Source organism: Barbus barbus, assembly GCF_936440315.1.
Source record: "Barbus barbus genome assembly, chromosome: 34".
Classification (NCBI taxonomy): domain Eukaryota; kingdom Metazoa; phylum Chordata; class Actinopteri; order Cypriniformes; family Cyprinidae; genus Barbus; species Barbus barbus.
Genome location: NC_136762.1, coordinates 16758631 through 16777824, shown reverse-complemented (window position 1 = coordinate 16777824; position 19194 = coordinate 16758631). Strand labels below are relative to the sequence as shown.

At 38.1% G+C, this 19194-nt stretch overlaps 2 protein-coding genes and 1 pseudogene across 3 annotated transcripts; all 3 read right to left on the bottom strand.

Moving 5' to 3' along the window:
- Positions 1-1374: 1374 nt before the first annotated feature.
- LOC306853827 (odorant receptor 131-2-like) lies at positions 1375-2355 on the bottom strand (the record flags this gene model as incomplete). Its single annotated transcript, XM_079391472.1, has 1 exon — positions 1375-2355. The coding sequence occupies one exon, from the start codon at positions 2353-2355 to the stop codon at positions 1375-1377; it is 981 nt and encodes a 326-aa protein (XP_079247598.1).
- A 4526-nt stretch (positions 2356-6881) lies between these two features.
- LOC306853826 (odorant receptor 131-2-like) lies at positions 6882-14151 on the bottom strand (annotated as a pseudogene). The gene is made up of 3 exons: positions 14022-14151; positions 8755-9336; positions 6882-6964 (listed from the first exon to the last, which is right to left on the bottom strand). The product of its transcript is annotated as an odorant receptor 131-2-like (transcript).
- A 14-nt stretch (positions 14152-14165) lies between these two features.
- LOC306853825 (odorant receptor 131-2-like) lies at positions 14166-15143 on the bottom strand (the record flags this gene model as incomplete). The annotated part of the gene is made up of 1 exon (XM_079391471.1): positions 14166-15143. One exon carries the CDS (start codon positions 15141-15143, stop codon positions 14166-14168), a length of 978 nt encoding a protein of 325 aa, XP_079247597.1.
- Positions 15144-19194: the final 4051 nt, after the last annotated feature.

Here is a 19194-nt window from a genome sequence, read left to right as displayed (position 1 = left end):
AAAGTGCAAATGTGTGTATGAAACTGTAAGATATTAATTTCATAGTGTAAACCGCTTCAGTGATTTTTATGAGAGTTTCTGAGAGTGCTTGAACTCTAGACTGTCAGTGAAAATGTTCTATGATAATGTAGATGTTATTGGTTCTCTTTCTGTACAATGAAAGTGTTATGATAAGTAGCCTAACTTACAATGTTTTTATTATTCACATTAAATATAAAGTCAGTCTTATTAAAAATGTTATGGCATGACACCATATCTGTTATGTAGTTATTAGGGTACTTTGACCATCATAATCTATAAAGGTTAGAATCTAGATATTTTTTGATAGTTAATGGGTTTGGGAATGTTTTGAATAAAAGGAAAAAGTTAAATAAAACATAAGTGCTATTGTGGCTGCTGTGTGTCACATGTGTGTTATTTTCTTCTTTTGGTTAAATTAACAGCTGTGCACACAAATGCTCCATATCCAACATCATATTCAGGAACAGGAATCCGAAAAGGCAGTTTAATCCTTTAAAATAACCTCATTATTTTATCATTTTACAGCCTTGTGGTAGAACACCGAAAACACAGTAGATGTACATGTAGAATAATTTCGTACAGTAGTTTAACTGCAGAACTCCATATTCTGATGTACTGTAGTATATTCTAAACAGTAGAGAGCTGTCATTCTTGGTTTATAATCAACTTTTACAGAAGACAACATTGAAAATGTTGATTAAATTTGGTAAGGAGAACTCTGTGAGCAGTTTTGAAAAAATGACCTAAGTTTTGAGAAATGGCTTGTAGGGATTGTGTAAAAAATATAAAAGTACTTGAATGATTTAAAAAAATAAGAAAATAACACATTCTGAGGGCCATTTTGTCTTGACTCTTTCCAATTCATTACATTTGACTATCTGTGTCATTATAATCTATCAGTAGAAAAAGGCCTGTCCCAAAGCTATCTTGATTAATAAAACAATGTATGTGCATTTTATTATAGTGAAGCTACCACTGCCTCTTATTTAGGTATTAGAATTATTTAACCTATAGCTACTACCTGACACACTGTTACAACATATGGATTTTATAGACACTGACTTTATCTACTGACAGTCTTAATAAAAAAAAAAAAAAGTGCATCTTTTAAATTACTGTCACAACCTTAAATATGTTCAATAGATTTTATGAAGTAAAATATTTAATCATTAAATAATACATATTCATTTATTAATCAAATGTTTATTATATATTTTAAATATTTAATAAACATTGATTTTGATCAATTTATTATTTGATAAACATTGAAACAAATGATTAAAATTAATGCTAAACATTAGTGCTGATCATTTGAATGAAACAATATACTACACAATACACATTATGAGAGGTTTAATTGTGTATGGAAATGCTTACTACACCTCTAAATGTTTTAACATCTCTTATTTTGTGCTTATTACAAACCAAAATGCCACAAAAGGCATAATACTTAAGAGCATTATAAAACTTTTTGTCTCGTAATCCATAAACTAAGGGACTCAAACATCGAGGCAAGATCAAAAACAAAATGAAATTTGAGTATCTTACATTCACAAACAGCATGACATTGACTTTCCATAAAGGCATTTCTATGTAAGGAATTAAAAGCTGCATCATACACAGAAGCAGCTGAACACCATGGAGAATTATAGTTTTGAGACCCTTATTTGTTGAGTTTTTCCTCTCTGAGGAGGCAGATCTGGCCACCAACATAATCTTGATGTAGGTGGAGACAATAATACTTAACATTATGAAGAATAAGAGCTGCAGACTCGCCGCTCTCATGTCTGCCAGCCATTTTATCTTTAACATGGCCTCCACTGTACACACAACATAAAGGTGCAAGACACCAGGAGGAACATAGACAAAACAGACTATGAAAATAAACAATGGGATGATAAAACTGACACTCCATATGACGAGAAGCCCAATGAAGGTGTTTTTAGGGGTGGAGATGCTGGGATGTCTTAAAGGCATACATATGGACACATAGCGCTCCAAACACATGGCTACAAGAGTCATAGGTGAAACAACAGAGACCAAAGACGTAAGTGTGCAAAAGATATAGCAAGGAATTATATGCACAGGGTACTGGAAAAATGACCCCATGAGGGTTAAATCAGTCAACAGCATAAGAGCAGAGTCAGCAAAAAGAGTCTGAGCAAACAGAATGTAGCGTGTTTCCCTGAAGGTCTCTTTCTTCAAAAAGGTGAAAATCATCAGTCCGTTCACATAAAGAAGAATCCCCACCAGTACCTGAACCACCAAAAGCTTCTCATTTACTACATTCAGATTAGACGTGCTGCTCAAATTATTGTTTTCAGTTAAGTTCATCTTGACAGCAAAAATAAGCCATGAAAAAACTTCTTGAAGTCAGAAGTTTGTGATGTACCATCTTTTGTGCTGTTTTTATAGAGCTTTAGATGGGCTGGGCCTTATTTTGTTGACAGAACCTCATTTGTCACCAGTGCAGATGTTTCTATAATCTATGATTTCATCATTTGGCATGAATCTGAGAACAAAAAGGTAGTTACAATTTTATATTTAAAGATGATATTGTGTGTTAGAGTTTTTTAGGCCTATAGAACCAAATCAAATAATTCAGTGGCATTAACATCGTGGTTTAAAATTACTGTAACATAAAAGGGAAAAATATACTTTTAGGAAAATTATTAAATCTGTTGTTGAAAATAACCATGTTTTTTTCTCTCTTTTTTGGACCTGCACCCCTATCTATTATCTGTAATAATCATTAAGCAGAATTGACCCCAGTCAATGAATTATTGCTAATTATACAACACCTAGCCTACTTCTGGTCCTTGAATCTGAGGTCAGGTTATTTTACTAAATCTGATGATAGCGTGGAACAGTATTGACTACCACCAGCCGTTGGTGGCAAATTATTGTCTTAATGAGGGAGTCATTGAATCATTTAATCAAATGATTTGTTCAAAATGGCTGATTCATTTAGGGAAAAATTAAGTGACTGGCTGCAGGGGCGGATCTACTGGGGTGTGGGTCCGTGTGACATCACATAGCCAAGAATCTGAGAACGGCTTGATTTGAAAAAGGGATATTATTTATATGGACTTTTGAAAAAAAACCTCTGGGTGTATTTTTATCATTATAGGGTGGTTGTGTACACACACTGCCAACAAACATTTCAGTTTAAACAACATGTAAAAATTAATTTTGCATCCGATGACCCCCTTAAAGCGGGGGTTATGTCACAGCCATCTTCTGGAATGCCCTTGACAGCCACCAGAGGACACTCCTCCCAGATCATTGCTTCTTGCATTGGACTTCACCTCCCATTACCCTTTGCCCGGTCTCATTGCCTACAGCTGTATTTAGCTCACCTGTATATATACTATGCTCACTGAGCTTTGGGTTGTGGAATAATTGCTCTCTGCTGTGTCTCATGCTGGTGACCATTCTGTTTCTCCTTGTGTGATACTTTTTGCCTTCTTGCCTCATGTGGATTATGGTTTTGGTTTACTTTCTTAAATGCTGCACTTGGATCTTCCATAGAGTCTCTGAGTGTTTCATGACAATGGTGAAGTGAGCATTCTGTTCCTGTTCTGATAAAGTGCAAGTTCCCACTTGAAGGGGAACGTCTCGGGTTATGCATGTAACCATCCACTGCTAAAGCCTCGAGGAAGTCGTGGCCTAATGGTTAGAGAGTCGGACTCGTAATCCAAAGGTTGTGCGTTCGAGTCTCGGGCCAGCAGGGATTGTAGGTGGGGGGAGTGAATGTCCAGCACTTTCTCCACCCTCAATACCATGACTGAGGTGCCCTTAAGCAAGGCACTGAACCCCCAACTGCATAAGTGTGTGTGCACGTTGGATGGGTTAAATGCAGAGCATAAATTCTGACTATGGGTCACCATACTTGGCAGTATGTCACTTCACTAACCATAATTCCCTGAGAGGGGGAACAAGACACTGCATCCCTTTTCCATGCCTAGGGCCTGCCTGTTTCACGTTTCCTTCAGACAAAGAAGTTGATGACGTGCGTTCAGGTGCCCTCTTATTCTTCCTGGCGCTCCGCTTATGACGTCACTGGCTGTGCTGGCCAATGGATTGGAGGATTTTCACACATGCTTCAGACAGCGGTCATGCTGATGGCATTCCACAAAGTGTCCATTTGACTAGAGGACGCATCTTGGGAAACCATGGTTGCATGCATAACCGAAAACGTTTTTTACAATTGCAATGGCCCATTTCTCAATATTTAAGTCACTTTGTTTATAAACACTTCCCACAGTATGCATAATATAATCTTAGTGGGCTATACTGTGTATCATTTAAACAGTATCTTCGGCAATAATTTTTGGTAACACTTTGTTTTGATAGTCCACTTTAGACATTCTACTAACAGTAAGTCATTTTGCAACTACATGTCATTAGTGTATTACACTGTAAAAAAAAAAAAAAATTGAGCCAACTTAAAATTTTAAGGCAACCAGCTTCAGCAGACCTTTGAGTTCTCTCAAATTATTTTTGTAGGAGATTCTCAACTTTTTGTTGTATAAACTTAAAACAACAAGTTGAGAAAACTCAAAAATCTGCTGAAGCTGGTTGCCTTAAAATTTTAAGTTGGCTCAACTTTTTTTTTTTTTTTTTTACAGTGTTGTAGTCTGTCTGCTTAATATCTTCTAACACTTTATTTTGATGGGTCCACAACGTACAACATACTGACTATGATAAACTTTGCAAGTATGTGTCAGCTTATTCTACCAACCCTAAACCTAATTTAACAGTCTTCCCTGAGAGTTTGTAGACATGTATTTGCAAAGTTATCTATTGTTAGTAGAATGCCTAAAGTGGACTATCAAAATAAAGTGTAACCTAATATTTTTTCTCACTCACCACAACCACCACCAATACCATGAGCCTACAGTCTAATTTGCACATTTATGAAAATGTATAAGACAGTAATATCAAAATCTAAAAAATTTAATACTACCAGAACTATCAGATGTAGCTGCATACCTACTCAGGTGTTAGTATTTTTACCCATTGTAATGTCTGTTTGATGACAATATCTAAAATAAAAAAAATAATGTATGTGCATGTGTGGACACAGAAATATCATAATTAAACTGCATTGTCTCTTTTTATTAGAACTTTGATGCAAAATGTTCCACCTGTTGCTACCACCTGACACACTATACAACATACTGTATGGATATTATAGACAGGTACTTGGCATCCTACTGGCATCTTAATAAAAACAGTGTGCATCTTTTCTATTACTATTATCATACATGATGTCATTAAAACTGTAGTCTATTTGATAGATAGATAGATAGATAGATAGATAGATAGATAGATAGATAGATAGATAGATGGATGGATGGATGGATGGATGGATGGATGGATGGACGGACGGACGGACGGACGGACAGACAGACAGACAGATAGATAGATAAAAAAACCAGAAAACACTCCCTAGTCTCTTCCCATTAAAGCTTGCAATCACTTAGGAAGTAATCGCTGAAGAAGACTTTTACGACTTCGCGTTTTGCCCAAGAAAGGAATGCGCCCCTTTCTGTGGCGGTCTCTAAAACAGACAAAGAGAGAGCCACAGCTTTGCTTAGAAACGAGTTTCAAAGGGAACAAGGTTATACTAAGTTTCTGCGACTGAAATTATCCTCGAAAACAAAAACACTATATACCATATATTTACAACCTATATATTAAAGGATGTTTTTGTTTGTGACATTTATAAGTTTGTTGTGTTATTTTGAATGTATGGTATTTTGGTAATCTGTTTCCAGAATGTATAATATTCCTGATCACTAGTTGTTAATTTTCACATGCTCGATGTGATTATTTAGAATTCAGGATCGTTTAATCAATGCATTTAACCGAGTAATATCATTGGTATTCATATGTATTTTTTTGGCTATGCAAAGTTACATGGTGTTTGGTTTCATCAGAAAGCTAATCTCATGAATAATATTATGGTGAATGAGAATGATTCTGTTACGGGGCTGACGAGACGTGAGACGTGCGGATCCATGTGCAAAGCTTTATTAAGAAACATGGTCAGAAACAGGCAGGGTCAGACATCGGCAAACAGGTATGGCAAGGGCAAGACAGAGCAATCCGTGGAGCAAGCGTGGGTCAACGATGAGCGAACAGTATCCAAAGGGGCAAGGCAGAGAGAGAATCCAGAGACGAGAGCAATAATCCAAACGGGGAGCGACCAGAGTCCAAACGGCAAGGCAAAGGGGTAAATCCAGGAAACAAAGGCAGGGTCAGACACGGCAAGATAAACAAGGCAAGACAAGACTAAGACTATGATAATGGCTCTGTAGAGTTGCTATCGCTATGCAAGTGATATACGCTAACAATACTCGGCCCTGATGCTGAGGAAGTCCATGGTTTAAATAGTGTGTGTGATTGTGAAATGAGCATCAGGTGCGTGTGATGAGTGAATGGTGACAGCTGTGATCTGTGCAATGCATAGTGGGAAATGGAGTCCAGTGTGCTGTGTAGTGTGAGAGTCAATGTGGTGAACGGGTGACCTCTGGTGGTGGTAAAACAGGAGAGCATGGACCAGATTCGTGACAGATCTTTTCTCTGCAAGGTATGATCATAATATGAATAGAAATCTGCCGTTAATAAGTTTTAATGTGATTAAACAACTGAACGGACAATTTATGCATAGAAAGAAACGCAGCTGTGCAGGGCGGGGCTCCGCCCCACAGAAACACTTGCGATTGGATCAAACGCCCCCCACAGGAAGAATCCGATTGGATCAGGCGCCCGTGGGCGGATCCCGAATCGTCCCGTTAAAACCAGATGCACAACTGAAAAGTGTGTTGGAGTTGAAAACTGAAAAGGAAGGCTCACGCTCGCCTCGCTCGTCTCTCGTTCTGCTCAAGCGCTGCAGAGCGCTTCTGGCCACTAACATCACGGCGGAGCATTGCAACTGAGATCAAAACTCAGTTAAAATTTGAGAGAAACTAACATCTGAAGCTAAGAACTAGAAAGACTTCCTGAGAGCGTCATTCAGTCAGCACGAAGCCAACCAACCACTGAAGAGTAATCCCGTGACGACGACCTACGAGCAGCCAATCCGCGCACGGTCCGTCGCGAACCCGGAAAGAACTGATCTCGACTAAGAGCAAAGGCTGTGTCCAAATTCAGGGTCTGCATCCTTCGGAGTACTCATTTGAAGGATGTTACGTCACAGCGCCGCGACGAAGGCTGTCTAAATTCGTAGGATCCTTCAAATGCGGCCCACAAATACGTCCTCCTTTTCCCCGAATTGAAAGGATGGGTGTGGTGGATCCTTTCCCGTCCTACCTATCCCATAATTCTTTTCGGCAGAGCGTAATGGCGGACGAAGCGAGCGGTAGCAGAGTGGGAGAGGAGTTTCTCTGACAAAACAAGCTAAAGTTTATGCTTCGGCTCAATGAATTTGTAGGAGAAATTAGTAGAATACTTAAAAACAAATAAAAATAGGCTATAATGGCTTACCTGGATGTGACTGTCTTGTAGTCTGATATAAAAAACTCTCCGACAACGAGCAAAGTATTTAATTTATTTAATTGCTTTATTTCTTCCAAAAGAATTAAAATGAGGAGAATAACTCTTTGTCCATTTTCCCGCTTCTTGCTTGGCGCTGTCACGGTTGCTCGGCGACAGGATATGAGCAACGGGTAAGGGAGGGAACTGAAAGAAGGGTAGGCTGTCCAAATTCACAAACACCGACTTCCGGGTTTTGCGGACGTCGGAGGATCCCTCCTCCTTCAACCGGGTAGGAAGGATCCTAAGGAGGATGCAGACCCTGAATTTGGACACAGCCAAAGTGTTCAGCCGTGACGTCTTCAACCGAAAAGAAAAGACTGAGTTCGATCGGAAACAACTGAAGAAACAGGCAAGCGGAATCTCTTAAATTGGCTGAAACTGGTGATATCTATCTGTTAAGAGTAAAGATAAAATAATTCTGTGCCTATGAGTTCCCTCAGGTTGAAGCGAGCATTAGAACTTAAGATTCTCTTCAGATACAAACAACTCATTGCAACGAATGTGTGTGTTTAAATCGTCTGTTTTGTGTTGTCTAGTTAGTATTGTGTTAGAGTAGTGAAGAAACTTTGATTTTATTAAGAAATCTCTTGTCTGTGCTATGTGATTTTGCAGATCATAATTATTTGCCAAAGATCGCGTTTTACCTACGCTCAGGAAATAGATAACTAAAGTTAACTATTTGGTTTATTTTATCGTTGGCCACGAATTAGATAAATACAATGGTTAAAAGATAAACGTGCTGATTTTAATACTTGCTGGACAAGTCGTTAATAAGGTATCGTTAACCTGGTATAAGTTGGACATTCTGATTAATAGCAATTAATCATTTGACCATCGACTCGTAAGAGTGATTCCCTAAAAGCTAAAATAAATAATAAATAATAATGTGGGTTATAATAATATCCTACACAATTCAATATTGCTTTTATTTACATACATACATGAACATAGATGATAGATATTACAACATTTAAACATTAAGTATTTAAACATCAAATAATATAAATGTATTAATAAATGTTTATTAAACACATTTTAACTATATTTAATAAACAACAAATATTTTGTCATGTATAGCATACTCAATGTGAGCCAAAATATAACAATTTTATATGATTAAAATTATTGCTACACATTACTGCTGTTAATATGAATGAAACAATACACTTACTAAAACTAAAGGTTTACCATCTCTTATTTTGTGCTTATTACAAACCAACATGCCACAAAAAGCATAATATTTAAGAACATTATAAAACTTTTTGTCCCGTAACCCATACACTAAAGGACTCAGACAACGAGGCAAAATCAAAAATAAAATGAAATATGAGTATCTTACATTCACAAATAGCATGAAATCTACTGTTCATAAAGGCATTTCTATATAAGGGGTTATAAGCTGCATCATAGACAGAAGCAGCTGAACACCATGGAGGATAACAGTTTTGAGACCCTTATTTGTGGAGTTCTTCCTCTCAGAGGAGGCAGATCTGGCCGCCAACATAATTTCGAAGTAAGTGGAGACAATAATACACAACATCATGATGAATAAGAGCTGCAGACTCGTCGCTCTCATGTCTGCCAGCCATTTTTCCTGTAACATGATCTCCACACTACACACAACATATTGGTGAAAGTCACCAGGAGGAATATAAGCAAAAGAGGCTGGACAAGCAAACAATGGAATGACAAAACTGACACTCCATATGACGAGAAGCCCACTGTAGGTGTTTTTAGGGGTGGAGATGCTGGAATGTCTTAAAGGGGTGGAGATGCTGGAATGTCTTTTTCACTGAGTTCCTGACCCTGCAGCACATGAGAAGAAGTTCAACTACTTTTTACCACTTTTTTGGATTTGATTTTGTTCTAAATCCTCCTTTATCATTCATTTTGTGATTGATGTGTAGTCATTTGGATGGTTTGTGGCAGTGGATTGAGAAACTGAAGGGTGATATTTGGTGGATTGAGTTGGGCCTGCTTGTGGTAGTGGAGCCATCTTCCTCTACCAGCTCCAGCCTTCCAGCCATTATCACCAGGCCGGCTCCAGGCTTCCAGCCACCGCAAACAGGCTGGCTCCAGGCTTCTAGCCTACACCACCGGGCCGGTTTCAGGCTTCCAGCCACCACCACCAGGCCAGCTCCAGTTTTCTAGCTACCACCACCAGGCCGGCTCCAGGCTTCCAGCCTACACTACCAGGCCGGCTCTAGGCTTTCAGCCACCACCACCAGGCCGGCTCCAGGCTTCCAGCCTACACCAACAGGCTGGTTTCAGGCTTCCAGCCACCACCACCAGGCCGGCTCCAGGCTTCCAGCCTACACTACCAGGCCGGCTCTAGGCTTTCAGCCACCACCATCAGGCCGGCTCCAGGCTTTCCAGCTTCCAGGGCTAGCAGAACATGGCTCCTCCAAAGTTGAGGAACACAGAGGAGGAATATGCAACCATCATTCAGGTAAATGAACTGCTACAACAGCAGAAAGATATGTTCATGGCTCTGCTACAGCAACAACAGGAAATGTTCAAGGACTTTGTTAAAATTATTATGGACTCAGTGAATGCCAGAATGGATAATGTTTCCAAAGAATTACAAGAGCTAAAAGTAAGTTTACAATATACACAGAAGGACGTAGATGAACTTAAAGTCACTCAAGCTAAACAGTCTGAGCATGGAAAAATTATAGAAACTGATATAGTGAAACTGTGTGAGAGTCTGCAAGTTATGATTGACAAACAAGAATATCTCGAAGGTCAATCAAGGAGAAATAATATTGTGATTGATGGAGTTCCTGAATCCACTGGTGAATCCTGGGCAGACTCTGAAGAAAAAGTGAAGGACATTTTCAGGCAAAAACTACAACTACAGAGAGACATGGAGATAGAGCGTGCACACCGAATAGGAAAACCTGAAGTTGCTAGAAATAGACCAAGATCTATTGTTGTCAAATTTCTGAACTTCAAGGACAAAGTTGCGGTTATGCAAAGAACAAAGAACCTCAAGAGCACAAATTTTTTTATTAATGATGATTACACTGATGCTGTGCGGTTAAAAAGAAAGGAATTGATGCCAAAGTTGAAAGAAGCACGTGACAAAGGAGACATTGCCTATCTCAGATACGACAAACTCATCATCCATTCCCGCACTAGCACTCCTAAGTAATCTCTGCGCAACTTTGAAGGTATGACAGCACATAAAACTCATGTACTCATTACCAAGAAAAGGCTTACGACTAGCACATATTAATATAAACAGTTTCAGGAATAAAATCAATGAAGTTGCTGAACTGCTAAATGAGTATAAAATACACATTCTTGCTATCTCTGAGACTCACCTGGACTCTTCCTTTGATGACACAGAACTATTTATTGAAGGTTACAACATATATAGAAATGACAGAAATGGTTTTGGTGGTGGAGTAGCTTTTTATATTCAAAATCACTTGCCAGTAAAAATAAGAACTGATTTAATGAGTTTTAACATCGAAATATTATGGTTGCAAGTGCATCTACCTCACCGAAAGTCGATACTTTTGTGCTGCTGTTACCGGTCACCAAGTGCCAACTGTGAATATCTTGACACTATCTGTAAAATGCTGGATATAAATACTAATGTAAGTCAGGACATATATTTTATGGGTGACTTAAACATTGACTGGTTCTCTAAAGACTGCCACTTGAAAAAGAAATTGTTAACTACTGCAAATGCATGTGGACTTACTCAACTTATAAATAAGCCTACAAGAACATGTTTTAAGAGCGACGGCTCCAGAACATCTACCTGTATAGATCATATTTTCACAAACCGCCCTGAACTGTGTAAAAAGGTCTATTCCTACTGGTAGCAGTGATCATAATCTGATCATTTCTGTGTTAATAACCAAGCTGAGTGGATCTGGAACCGTAGTCTTATTTAAAAGATCTTATAAATTGTTTAAAAATGATAAGTTTATTGAAGATGTTCAAGCTATATGTTGGTCTGATGTGTTGGCAGCTAGTAATCCAGAAATTGCTCTCTTTAAATTTAACAATTTATTCTTGCCATTGATTGAGAAACATGCGCCTTTAAAGAAGTTTACTGTCAGGAACAACATCACACCTTGGTTGGATGATGAACTGAAAAATTCTATGAAAATAAGAGATCAAATGAAAAGAATAGCAGTTACTACAGGAAATAAATGTGATTGGGACCTATATCGTAAAATGAGAAACTCTGTTACTAAATTTAACAAAAAGAAGAAGAAAATCTATTTTGACAATCATGTTAAAAACATAGGTAATGATAGTAGGAAGTTATGGAATGTTTTAAATCAACTGACTGGTAAGAAAAATAAAATAATTCCATCTTTTCTGGAAACGGGATAAATTTATAACTAAGTCAATAGATATTGCAAATTATTTTAATGATTATTTTATAAGTAAATTAGATAAACTAAGAGAAAATATGTCTAATCTAAGTAATGATATATCTCATCTATTAATAAGAAATGAACTGATGAAAAATAAAAATTCAAGGTTTAAATTAGAAAGTGTAAATATAGATCAAGTAAAGAATCTTTTAAAATCCTGTAAAAACAAACCACCGGGTGTTGACGGTCTTGACAGCAGGCTTCTTAAACTAGCTGCTGACTCTATTGCCCCTGTTCTAACCCACATTATCAACCTCAGTTTTATCTGCTGTACCTGCCCATATGCATGGAAGCAGGCTAAAATAGTTCTTCTACCCAAAGATAAAAAACTGCCTTTCTCTGGTCCCAACAGTCGCCCGATAAGTATATTACCTGTATTATCTAAAATAATGGAATCTATAGTATATGATCAAATTAACAATTATTTTTATACAAATGATTTATTAACAGATTTTCAGCATGCATACAGAAAAAGTTACTCCACTGCCACTGCACTGACTCACATGTCTGATGATTGGCTTAGAGGGATTGAAAATAGAAATATTGTAGGTGCTGTATTTTTAGATTTTACTGCTGCCTTTGACATCATAGATCACGAACTGTTATTAACAAAATTATCTTGTTATGGTTTTGAGCAGTCAGCAATCACATGGATGTACAGTTATCTGTCAAATAGAACACAGACAGTGTTTTTTAATGGCAGTTTTTCAGGTATCAGAAATATCACATGTGGAGTACCCCAAGGCAGTTGTCTGGGTCCATTATTATTTAATATTTTTACTAATGATTTACCGTACATTTTACATAAGGCTAATATTGTCATGTATGCTGACGATTCAACTATATATATATCAGCAAGTACACAAATGGAACTAGAAACTGTTTTAAATATAGAATTACAAGATGTAGTAGATTGGATCAAATTAAATAAATTGGCACTAAACGCAGTAAAAACTAACTGTATGATTTTAGGTTCTAATTATAACATTAATCAAAATCCTGTAATTAATATTAAAATTAATAACGCAACCATTAAACAAGTGCACGAGACCAAACTGCTGGGTGTAATAGTAGACTCTAGATTATCATGGAAAAAATATATTGATAATATTATTGCAAAAATGGGAAGAGGTATATCTATTATGAGAAGACATGCACATTTTTTAACTTCAAATATTATGAATTATGCGATGAAAGTACTAATATTGACATACCTAGACTATTGCCCAGCAGTTTGGTCAAACGCCACTGGTGAATATATGAATAAATTACAACTTATACAGAATAGAGCTGCTCGTGTAGCACTTAGGTGCAGCTATAGGAGAAATATTATACTAATGCACAAAGATCTTAACTGGTTGCTGGTCAAAGATAGACTGTTGTATTCACTATTAATTTTCATAAGAAACATTTCCATTTCAAAATTGCCTTTTGTTTTGTTCAAGCATCTTTTTTTCAGTGTAGACAATCATCAGTACAGTACCAGACATGCAACTAATGGCAACTTTACCTTACCCATAGCAAGAACAAATGCCGTAAAGAACACTGTTATGTTTAGAGGTATGAAGGAATGGAATAAACTGCCAAAGCATATCATACTTACTAATAATGTCAATAAATTTAAATTATATGTAAAACAGCATTTATCAAAATAATACATCTGACTGTTTATATTTATATATGTGTGAATATGTGTGTACATGCACATGTGTGGGTATATTTATATGCGTGTGTATGAATAAGTTTTCGTATGTGTTTATTTTCATGCCCGTATGAGGGTACATATGTACGTTGATATGTGTATATACATGTGTGTACGTAGGTGTATGCATATGTGTGTATGTATTGTAAAATACTTTTTACTTTTATTTGCTTTACTTATTATTGTATTTTTATCTTTTTCATTTATTTATTTATTTATTTATTTTTTTTTCTGTGTTTATGTATATATATATTTTTAGGACCCCAGGATGAATAGCTGCAGCACAGCTGTAGCTAATGGGGATCCTTTCAATAAAATAAAAAAATAAAAAAAATAAAAAATAAAAGGCATACAAATGGCTACATAGCGTTCCAAACACATGGCTACAAGAGTCATGGGTGAACAAACATGGAGCAAAAACATAAACGTGCACAAGATATAACAAGGAATCATATGCACAGGGTACTGGTAAAATGACCCCATAAGGGTTAAATCAGTCAACAGCATAAGAGCAGTCTAAAACCTCTAAAGGTTTTAACATCTCTTATTTTGTGCTTATTACAAACCAAAATGCCACAAAAGGCATAATACTTAAGAGCATTATAAAACTTTTTGTCTCGTAATCCATAAACTAAGGGACTCAAACATCGAGGCAAGATCAAAAACAAAATGAAATTTGAGTATCTTACATTCACAAACAGCATGACATTGACTTTCCATAAAGGCATTTCTATGTAAGGAATTAAAAGCTGCATCATACACAGAAGCAGCTGAACACCATGGAGAATTATAGTTTTGAGACCCTTATTTGTTGAGTTTTTCCTCTCTGAGGAGGCAGATCTGGCCACCAACATAATCTTGATGTAGGCGGAGACAATAATACTTAACATTATGAAGAATAAGAGCTGCAGACTCGCCGCTCTCATGTCTGCCAGCCATTTTATCTTTAACATGGCCTCCACTGTACACACAACATAAAGGTGCAAGACACCAGGAGGAATATAGACAAAACAGACTATGAAAATAAACAATGGGATGATAAAACTGACACTCCATATGACGAGAAGCCCAGTGAAGGTGTTTTTAGGGGTGGAGATGCTGGGATGTCTTAAAGGCATACATATGGACACATAGCGCTCCAAACACATGGCTACAAGAGTCATAGGTGAAACAACAGAGACCAAAGACGTAAGTGTGCAAAAGATATAGCAAGGAATTATATGCACAGGGTACTGGAAAAATGACCCCATGAGGGTTAAATCAGTCAACAGCATAAGAGCAGAGTCAGCAAAAAGAGTCTGAGCAAACAGAATGTAGCGTGTTTCCCTGAAGGTCTCTTTCTTCAAAAAGGTGAAAATCATCAGTCCGTTCACATAAAGAAGAATCCCCACCAGTACCTGAACCACCAAAGGCTTCTCATTAATTGCTTTCAAATTAAATCTGCTGCTCAAATTGCTGTTTTCGGTTAAGTTCATCTTGACAGCAAAGATAAGCCAAAAAAAAAAAAAACTCAATCAGAAGGTGTAGATTGTGATGTACCTCAAGGCAAATGGAGAGAACATCCTAACTCTTCTCCCTTTGTGCCTTTTTTGTTAGAAGACCCTCATATGTCATCAGTGCAGATGTTTCTATGATCTAAATACTAATTTCTTCATTTGGGATGAATCTGACAACTGACAACAAATGATCTGACAACAAACGATTTGACAACAAACAATAAAATATTAGATTTAAAGATAATATTTGTGTATGGCCGTTTTTAGGCCTAGCTATTAAAATTATTAATTATTTATATCAGCTGCCAGTAGTAACTACAGCAGAATTAATATTACAATCAACTAATTTTTTTGTCCAGCGAACATTCAGTGTAATTTCATATCAACTCTAAGAAATTATATTCTTGTGGTCTTGGAAAATAACTTGCCTGCAGTACTAATGCATTAGAGCATTTAGCAAAAAAATAAAATAAATAAATAAAATAAAATAAAATAAATGGGGGGGGGGGGGGGGGGGGGGGGGGTTAAGTGAATGAATGAAACCATTAGAAACCAGAGAATGAAGCTATGGAATAGGAGTCCGTTAACCACCTGAGTGAACCATCTGCGCCTTTTTACAAAGTGGTCTACTGCTTATACTAAACCTCTGTTTCATTTAGTTAAATGGACGATATTTGCATGTTATGAGGAGGTGGTATGAACCAATATATGGTGGACTAAACAAAGGTTATTTTGATATCAAACACATTACCAGTTACATTATATAATAATTCTATCATACGGCATGCATAAAACAGTATACAACCCAAATTCCTAAAATGTTGGAACATTTTTTAAATTTGAATAAAATGGAAACTAATAGACTTTCAAATCACATGAGCCAATATTTTATTCACAATAGAACACAGAGAACGTCTCGGTTTGCTTGACTGTAAACCTGTTCCCTGAAAAAGCGGGGAACGAGATGCTGCGCTTAAAGCGCAATTGGGAACATACTTTGTTTGACCGGTTGTTGAAGCACGTGTGTCAAACACACCAAACTTTGGCTTATATAACCTCGGTTAGGTGACGTCACTCGATTACGAACACCTGGAGGTTACAAATAGATGTGACGCAGAAACATCCTCAGGTCAAACTTTTGTCTGAAAGGACGTCAAGTCACGCTTACAGTGCGGCATAGAGGCGAAGCATCTCGTTCCCGCTTTTTCAGGGAACAGGGTTACAGTCAAGTAACCCGAGACGTTCCCTTATCAAAAGCTACTCTCGATGCTGAAGAGGTCTCAGACATGACTCTGGGATGTCGACTCAAGGACGTGCGAGCACGGAGTAGCATGAACATCTAAACTATAGAATCTAACAAATGTGTGCGGAGAGGACCAACCTGCCGCATCACAAACTTACTTCAAGGGGACACCTCTTGCCAAAGCCATAGAAGATGCAACCCCCCTGGTTGAATGGGCCCAACTCCTAGAGGTGAAGCTTGACCGTGCGCCTCATAGGCTAGGGCAATTACATCCCTCGCCCAATGCGATACAGTATGCTTCGTGGCAGCCGCCCCCCGGTTGCGGCCCCCATAGCATATGAAAAGCTGCTCCGACTTATGCCACTGGCTAGTGCGGTGGACGTAGATTTGAAGAGCACATACTGGACACAGTAAGTGAAGTCTTTCCTGCTCCGGTGTCGTGAATGGCGGAGGGCAGAAAGCTTCAAGAACGACCGGATTCATGGTCGAGAACGGAACTTTCGGAAGATAATTCGGGTGAGGATGCAAAATAACTTTGACCAGCCCAGGGGCAAAGTTTAGGCAGGATGGCGAGATTGTCAGAGCCTGCAAATACCCAATTCTCTTAAGAGACGTAATGGCCATTAAAAAAATATCTTTAGAGTCAGAAACCTAATAGGCGCTGACTCTAGTGGTTCGAAAGGGGTCACGACCAGACCCTTGAGCACAATAGCTAAATCCCACGAAGGGACTGTCGCTCTGGTGGGCGGACTCAACCGCTTAGCTCCCCGAATGAAGCGGGCAACTAGAGGGTGCTTTCCCACAGAAACCCCGTCGATGAGAACATGGCAAGCCGAAATGGCGGCCACATAGACTCTTAGAGTACCAGGAAATGTGCCTGAGGACAATTTCTCTTGCAGAAACTCCAGCACTGAAACAACTTGGCAGTGAACTGGGTGTACAAGGTGTGCCATACACCAATTCTCGAAAATGTGATATTTGAAAGCATAACTCCTTCTAGTGGAGGGAGCCCTAGTGCTTAGAATAGTTTTTACTATGTTGGGCGGAAGCCCAGCATCTCTCATGTAGAACTTTATCGAAACAAGAACACACACACACACACACCTATTAACAGGACAGCACATTCCGGAGAAATTTGCTCTTTTCACTATCTGTGGCCGTAAAATTAATTAACGACCAGCACCGCTCCCAAGCATCCTGCTCTGCTCTCCTTAACATCTCACAAGACCCCTAAAACAAAGGATATATGTGTGGAAAAATCTGGAATGTATTTAAAACAGGACTTCACGTTTGTTTCTTATCACTTAAGCATAATTCAACCAGAAACAGGACGAAGATCTTGGCATCTGGAAAGGCTCCAGCACATACCCCCCCCCCCCCCCCCCCCCCCCGATATCTCCTGACCATTAACGCATAAATTCAATGATTGTATCCACCAGGAGAGACGTTTTTATGATGAGACTGGGCATTGAAGTCTCACAGATACATGCCCAACGGGACACTCATGACCCCCGAACAACTCTCCTCTCTCCTCCTCACATTCCAAAGGAAACGCGCCTTTTCTTCTTATTAACAGACAAAGAGACTCAAGTCTTTTGCTTAAGTATTCCAAAAAGAACAAATTATAATTGTTCCTGCTATTAAAGCAATATACTCAAAAGCAATATATACAATATATTTACAATATATATTCAGGTTGTATTTCATGAAATTAAGCTTGCTGTGTTATTGGAATCTATGGTATTGTTGTAATCTTTAGATGTCTAATTTTTCCGATCACTATTGTTTAGTTTCACATGCTTGGTGTGATTATTTCGAATTTAGGATCATTTAATCTATGCCTTAACCACGTAATAGATAAAATTGATATATGTACTTTGGGTATGCAAAATACTTGGTGTTTGATTTCAAATGAAAGCTAGTTGCGTCAGCAATAATTTGGTGTGGATGAAAATGGACCTTTCTCATCATAATGTATGATTAAAACACTTATAGGAATCTGCTAGGACATGCTCTTCATGTTATGGAATAATTCAGCAAAGGATTTACGCGCGGAAAACTGAGCCGTGCGGGGCGGGGCTCCGCCCTACAGAAACACTTGTGATTGGATCAAACAGCAAAAGGGGCAGACTGAGATCAACCCGTTAAAGACAGACACCCAACTTTGGTGCGTCAGCTCTCTTTGCTTGCTCGCGTGCTAACCTGGTGAAACTTCGGCTCCTCATTGAGTCGAAGCGCTCCCAGCCATTAACATCTGGCCGAGAATTGAACAAATATCAAGACTTAGTCAAACTTCTAAAGAAACTTTAACATCTGAAGCCGTAAGAACTGAAACAGACTTCCTAAGTGCGTAATCACATCACAGAGAAACCAACCAATCACAAGAGGGCATCCCCAGTGACATCACGCAACAGCGATTTCAGCAGCCAATCCGCACCTGGGGTTCCCTCGACCAGGAAAGGAAAGGAAACTCAATTTAAAGCAGGTATTATCAAACAAATCTCCTTAATTCTGTTGGAAACTGGTTGCATTCATCTTTAAGTGTAAAGATAGTAAAGTTCCTTGCTTGTGACTCCCTCAGGTTGAAGTTAGAGCATTCTTGAAAACGAGCATTAGAACCTTAAACTCTCTTCAGATCAAAACAATTCATTGCAATGTGTGTGTTTGTGTTTACGTATCCTGTTTTGTGTTATTTTAGCTTAGTAGTGTTGTAGAGTAGCAAATAAACTTTGATTTATTAAGAAATCTTTGTCTAGTGCTATGTGATTTTCAAGTCTTAAACTATTT